Source organism: Xenopus laevis, chromosome 2S (assembly GCF_017654675.1).
Source record: "Xenopus laevis strain J_2021 chromosome 2S, Xenopus_laevis_v10.1, whole genome shotgun sequence".
Taxonomy (NCBI): domain Eukaryota; kingdom Metazoa; phylum Chordata; class Amphibia; order Anura; family Pipidae; genus Xenopus; species Xenopus laevis.
Window position 1 is genome coordinate 168416534 of NC_054374.1, and position 7235 is coordinate 168423768.

Here is a 7235-nt window from a genome sequence, read left to right on the forward strand (position 1 = left end):
GACCCTGGATTGCCCAGCATATTATAATATAGTGAATAAAGTACCCCCTCTTGTAAAATATAAGGATATTATAAGTTACAGAGGAGTTTCATGACCATATAAAAGTACGAGGCGGAAGGCTGAGTTATACAGGTCATGGAACTCCGAGGTAACTTCTAATATCCTCATATTTTACAACTGGGGGTACTTTATTTATTATAATACACAAATTTCAGTGAGTCATGTGACAGAAATGACATCAGAACTCACCGTTTATAACTGATGACATCAGAACTCACGGTTTATAAGGATATAATTTACAGGATATTCATGGCTTTTGTGTATTATAGATCATTATCCTACTGGCAGTGCAGGATTCTCCCAACTATTTCCCATAAATCTTTCTTTTTGCTTTGCCCAACACATTAGGGTTTATATACAGAACATGTCCTACATAATGTGACATTTTTTGCACTTTGCCCACTGCATGGAGCATTGTGTGAATAGCCACTGGTCTCTGTGGTCCATTTCATGAATGAGCCCTATTATATATGTATATACAGAGGGGCCACGGAAGGTCATTTTGGGGGGGAGCATTAGGTTTCAGTGCCTCATACCTGACAATTCAGAACTAGGTAGAAAAATATAGGTCCTGACCCCTTTTCCCCCAGTGGTGCCAATGGTTATAAATGTGGCTCCAGCATGTAATAGCACACTGACTGGTTTTAGGGGCAGCATTGCACCCTCTCCCCATCTGCTTCTCATTAATTCCTACCAACACTAGGGACTGGGTGCTGCACACTCGGCTGTCAAATTTGTCGGGCTCAGCTCTAGTCAATAACAGTCAGACTTTCCTCCCCTACATAGAATGCAGCATGGAGGGGCTCAGTGAATGTGGCAGTGAAGGTGTGTAAGTGTCTGATTGGCTCACTCAGCTCATAGAAGGACAGACGTCCGGCCTCATAGTCCAGATACACTCGGATTTGCTTAATGGGTTCAGATCTGCCATGTGGGTCAGATAAGCTGTTTTTTTTCCCATCATGTGCCGCAGAAACTATATATCCATCCATAAAAAAACTTAAAAACGTTTTGTGAGCAACAGCCCAGGACTTGCTATTATTCCCAATAAGGGAGTTATTTCCCCCCCTCTCTATACTGGGATAGGCCACCCCAACCCGCCACTCTGCTGACTTACTGCAATCTACATCCCAGTAATGTCGCCCCTTGTTGAAACTCCCGGTGCTTAAAACTTGAGCACAAACCTGAAATTTCTGTGATTTTTTACTGTAAACCTGTATTGAATTTGAGCGTGAGTAAGATGCAGATTTACCATCGGTTGATATTGTTAAGTTCATAGAAGCTGTGTTTGTATCCATGATTATTGACTCATTCCCCAGTCCTTTCTTTGTCCCTGTTACTATATCCTGTAAGCCCCTGTATATCGGATCCATAATCAGAACCTCATCCATATCATTAGCATCACGGAGCATTTCATCATCACTCTCTTGGCCCACAATATCTCTGCAGTCGGCTTCCCAAATATCAGCCCCTTCTGATTCCATTTTCTTTAACAAAGAGAATGGATCTCCCATGTTGCACAGCTCCTCAATGTGACGCATCTTCTCTCCCAGCTTTTTCTTCTTTATTTCCAGCTCCCGGATCAGATTAGTAAGTGGGAGAGAAATCTTCTCTTTGTGGCTGGAGATGTCACTCAGGAGTCTCATCTCGAGGGCTTCCAGCTGTTCCCTGATGTCTCTAAACAGGGCAGTGACTCTCTCTGTCTCACCGGCTGCTTTTTCTTCTACTTCTCTCCTGCGCTCCTGCAGTCTCTGCACTCGTCTCTCAGTCTCTTCTCTCTTTATGGGCAGTTTCTCTAGAACTTGTCTTAACTGGATCTTTTTATTATCAAAGGCTTTATTCAGAGATTCCACATTGTGCCCCTTGTGATCTCCAAAACATCCACAGCACTGGCAGATACAGACGGAGTCCTTGAGGCAGTAATAATTTAGAAGTTCATCATGTTGGGGGCATTTCCTCTCCCCAAAAGAACGTGTGGGGGCAGTTAAGATGTGCTTGTGTGACTGGCTGTGCCCCCTCAGGTGGGTATCACACAGAGAAGCCTCACACAGGAGACAGGATTTAGCAGCAGGTACAGGAGAGAGGACACAGTAGGTGCAGAAGATCCCGGTCTCTCCCAGTTGGGTCTCAGTTGGACGAAATCTCTCTGCTATGTTCCCCAGAGTTCTGTTCCTGGGCAGGGCAGGGCGCTCCTCATACTCCTGTCTGCATTCAGGGCAGGAATAAGCCCCAGATCCCTCCTGGGTGTCCAGCACCTTCTCAATGCAGCCCTGGCAGAAGTTGTGCCCACACGGCAGCATTACAGGCTCAGTATAAAGGATCAGACAGATGGAGCAGCTCAGCTCGTCTCTCACGTCTGCAGCCGCCATCACTGACATCAGGAACTGCCTCTGAGAAACAGGAAAAAAGAAACGAAACTGAAAGTCTTTCTGGGGAACAATTTTCAGATCTGGGGACTTTCTTACTGTAACATTAACCGACGCAGGGCAGGATTCTTTCCCACTCAATATCATGATAAGTTCAAGGGATAATACAATCAAAATCCATGGAGTTTACCACGAAGCAGAACCATCATAAAAATAAGAAGTGTCCAGTTGGACGGATATCATGAAAATAATATGCTCAAATCTGTTTAATAAAAATACTTACTTTTAAAATAAAATAATATCACAGACTATTGGGCTTCTTTCTCCGAGAGCCAATTGAAAGAGATTACTGAGTGGGGGGGGGGGTACACCTTGCTGTGATGTCACAAAATCACAAACATAGTTCCACCCTCCCCTATGCTGAATGCAAAGCTTTCTCCCAACAACTGTGTTCCCTGGAATCTCCCTGTAACTACGGCTGCTCTCAGGGTCGCACTGGGGGGCCCAAGGCCCACTGGGACTGTTTCCTCACGACCCCCCTCTGTCGCAAATGCGCACTATTTTTGCCGCAACCGGTTGCTTATGGCACAAGGAAAGGAAGAGGTGCAGGGTGAGGATCTGGGCCGGCAGGGCCCACAAGAAACGGGAACCCACAGGGTTATTTCAGGGTCCAACCCTGGCTGCTCTCTATGTTTACAGGGCTCAGCCGTCAGCTCTGTGATCTGATCAAATACCGACATAGGGAATGTGCTACATACGGACATATTTATTTTCAGAAAAAGTGCACACCTTTAGAACTATAGCTAGTACTGCAGTATATGCAAAAGTACTACTATAGTTTATATAAACAAGCTGCTGTGTAGCCATGGGGGCAGCCATTCAAGCACAGGATACACAGTAGATAACAGATAAGTACTACTATAGTTTATATAAACAAGCTGCTGTGTAGCCATGGGGGCAGCTATTCAAGTACAGGATACACAGTAGACAACAGATAAGTACTACTATAGTTTATATAAACAAGCTGCTGTGTAGCCGTGGGGGCAGCCATTCAAGTACAGGATACACAGTAGATAACAGATAAGTACTACTATAGTTTATATAAACAAGCTGCTGTGTAGCCGTGGGGGCAGCCATTCAAGTACAGGATACACAGTAGATAACAGATAAGTACTACTATAGTTTATATAAACAAGCTGCTGTGTAGCCATGGGGGCAGCCATTCAAGCACAGGATACACAGTAGATAACAGATAAGTACTACTATAGTTTATATAAACAAGCTGCTGTGTAGCCATGGGGGCAGCCATTCAAGCACAGGATACACAGTAGATAACAGATAAGTACTACTATAGTTTATATAAACAAGCTGCTGTGTAGCCATGGGGGCAGCCATTCAAGCACAGGATACACAGTAGATAACAGATAAGTACTACTATAGTTTATATAAACAAGCTGCTGTGTAGCCATGGGGGCAGCCATTCAAGCACAGGATACACAGTAGATAACAGATAAGTACTACTATAGTTTATATAAACAAGCTGATGTGTATGTCCTGGATAGATGCCTCGCCACTCCAAACTGACAAACAGCAAAACCTTGCTAAAGTTAGTGATTTTTATTACATTTCCAAAAATGGCCTAAAATGTTTCTGACAGGGCTAGATTTGCGTCCACAATACCCCGAGGCCTCGCGGTCCTAGCACGCACCACATGCGAGCGCAAAGCAGGAACTCTGCATTCTCTGCTCTGCATGTGGCTGGGTGGCATGCCACCCCTAAAATATTGCTGCCCTAAACCTGGGCCTTTGTGGCTTTGCCACAAATCCAGGCCTGGATTGCAATTTGCAACAGATATCTCATCCAATTTGTTACATATACAGATAAAACACACTAAATATGAATGACAGAGGTGTGCTGTACAGTAAAGTACTGGCAGTGGTGTGATGTCATAGGATGTCCTTGAATAAAACCTCACACTTGCGCTTGTTAAAGATTATGACTAACGACTAGTGATAAGCAAAATTTTTTCATCACAAGAATGACACCCATAGGGGCAAATTCACTAAGATGTGAAGTTGCGCCAGGCGCAATTTCCCGCACTTTGCCGTACTTCGCCAGCCGTATTTTCGCCAGCGCTCCGCAAATTCACTAAAATCCGAAGTTGCGCACAGGGGGAGCGTTAGTTTGCGAAGTTGCGCTAGCGATGGTTAATTTGCATACGGCGCGAAATTCAAATTTCAATGGAGGAACACGTATCAGCACTACAAATGCCTAGAAAACCTTCAAATCAGCAAATAAAAATTTTATTTTGGCCTACACATGTGCCCACTGTCTAGGTAAGTTGCCATGAGTCAGGAAATGTAGGGGGGAAGGAGGGGAGCCCCAAAAATATTTTCGATCTTTTTCAGCCTATCACCCATAATGTAGAAAACACGCCAGCGTTTTTTGGGACTTAGAAAAAAATTTGACTTTTTTGGAAACAATCCCTATCTACTCTATTGCGCTTCGCCAGGTCTGAGGTGGCGAAGGAAGTCTAGCGTAAAAGGTAGCGTTCAATACACTGCGCAAGTTAGTGAATTTGCGTAGTTACGTCGCTAGCGAAAATTCGCCTGGCGTAAGGGTGCGAAGTAACACTAGCGAAACTACTCCAGCGTTCGTTAGTGAATTTGCAAAGTACCGAAAATGCCAAACGCTAGCGAATTGACGCTAGCGTTCGGCGCTTAGTGAATTTGCGCCATAGAGTCTAATGGATGGAAAAAATTGGTGCACGTCAAAAAAAGTTTGACACATGTAATAGACGCGCCCATAAACCTTTCACTGTTTTGCTAATTTTCATTGGAGTAAAATGGTGAGATTCGCCCCTCACTACTAAGGACTAAGACTACAAGTTGATATTGAGTATAAGACAAACTGAGCACACAATGGTATCACCTCTGTGCATCATGGGACTTGGAGTCCACTTTGACTCGCTCCACTACAGCACTTTTAGAAATGTCTGGAAAATGCAATTAAACAGCAAATTCTTCAGATCTGGGCATAGTACAGAACTGTACTGAGATCCGTCTAAGTTAAAGGGAATGTCAAGTCAAGAAAAAAACTTTTTTGCCTAATAAAAGAATTCATAATTCTAAGCAACTTTGCAATATACATTCATTAAATTCTCTATGGTTTTTAAGTTATTTGAAGATGTTTTGCTACTGAAAGCCGTGTCTGTCCTTTTCTGTTCTCTGCCTTGATGGTTCAGACTGTTGATACAATGTAGGACAAGGAACTGATTCACTGACCTGTATTTGCTGCCGGGGAACCAAGACTTTTGCAATATGGAAAAGAAGTAACATTACAAATAACTTTAATGTCTCTTGGAAAGTTGCTTAGAATCCTGTTTTCTTTAATTAGACTTAGAATTTTTATTTTGACTTGCCCTTTAAATACCGGATGGACTGGGATACGATGAGTAAAGTTTATGGGTCGCTACACATTGTGTAAATAGAAATATTGTGTTTTACATATAACTTTATACAATGAATTAATAATGAATCAGTTTTATTATGGCGAATATTAATACAATTTGTTTGTAAATGTAATTGTGTCTTGCGCTACATATAAATTAATTGTGAGTAATAATCGAGTGCCGTTACTCGCAGGTGCTTTTCCCTGTAGTAAATACAGAGTAGTAGTAGTAGTAGTAATGATATCAGCGCCGAGGAGTGGACTCCCCTTATTCTCCTTAGAAATATGTGAATCAATGTCACTAAAATTCGGGGACATTTAGTCACCTAGGGACAAATCGCCTCTTCTTCGGGCGACTAATCTTCCTGAAAAGCCTTCCTGTCGGCTAGAGTTTAAGTGAACGGTGGGATGGCACTCGCTTCATTTTCCGAAGTCGCCCGAAGTTTCGCGTGAGTCAGTCTCCGTTACACACAATACGTATAAGTATAAGAGGAGCTCAGGCCCGTGGGCTAGTAGTACTACTGTATGGCCAGTGTGTAATGACTGGGAGTAGTAACACTTTGCTGCAGGGGCAGATACTCGTTACTGATATATATTGATGGGGCAGATGGGAGGAGCTACACTATAGTCTCAGTGTTTGTACTTAAATCTATTTCATGGCTGTGACTGAGGAAATAAAGTGTCAGGTATTAGACTGAGCTGTGGGAGTCGTATGGGCAGTTCTAGGGTTAAAGCTGCTCGTGAGGCCCCTCCCCTGTGATGGACAATTAGTCTGTGTAATTAATTATATATTGTATCACAGGGTTACAGCTCACACTCACTTCCCTCCTTTTTATTCTATCAGACTTTTTATTTACAACTCATTCTCTCATTTCTATCTACTCCCCCCCATGTAACACAGTAACACAGCCAGCACTCACACTCACACTCACACTCACACTCACAGAGGAAACAAGAAACAGTCCAGTCACTTACTTTCTCCTCACACGACGCACAAAACCTCCAGCCAGTGTAACAGCAGCACAGCTAGCTCCTCCCCCTCCCTCACAGGTTCACTAGGGGCTCCTCCTCCTTCCCCTCCCTTCTGGGGGCGTGTGTAAAGCCAGCACTCACTTACTGAGGTGGGAGGAAGTTGTTTCTCTTTAGTGCTGATATTATGGGATGTATTTAACATTAGATCATAGGGCTGGGCTTTCTGTGCTGTGTGTCGGGAGCAGGTAATAGAACTAGTAGTAGCACTAGGAGAAGCACTAGGAGTACAACTAGGTGTAGCACTAGGAGTAACACTAGGAGTACAACTAGGAGTAGCATTAGGAGTACAACTAGAAGAAGCACTAGGGGTACAGCTAGGTGTAGCACTAA

The 7235-nt window shown here is 43.5% G+C and overlaps 1 protein-coding gene across 1 annotated transcript; it reads right to left on the minus strand.

Moving 5' to 3' along the window:
* Positions 1–245: 245 nt before the first annotated feature.
* Positions 246–6896, minus strand: trim39l.1.S (tripartite motif containing 39 like gene 1 S homeolog). Its single transcript, XM_041584682.1, has 2 exons — positions 6849–6896; positions 246–2447 (listed from the first exon to the last, which is right to left on the minus strand). Exon 2 carries the CDS (start codon positions 2433–2435, stop codon positions 810–812), a length of 1626 nt encoding a protein of 541 aa, XP_041440616.1. The 5' UTR covers positions 2436–2447; positions 6849–6896; the 3' UTR covers positions 246–809.
* Positions 6897–7235: the final 339 nt, after the last annotated feature.

Excerpts from the sequence above, each read along its gene's own strand:
- trim39l.1.S (XM_041584682.1), bottom strand. The coding sequence starts at position 2,435 with ATGTCAGTGATGGCGGCTGCAGACGTGAGAGACGAGCTGAGCTGCTCC.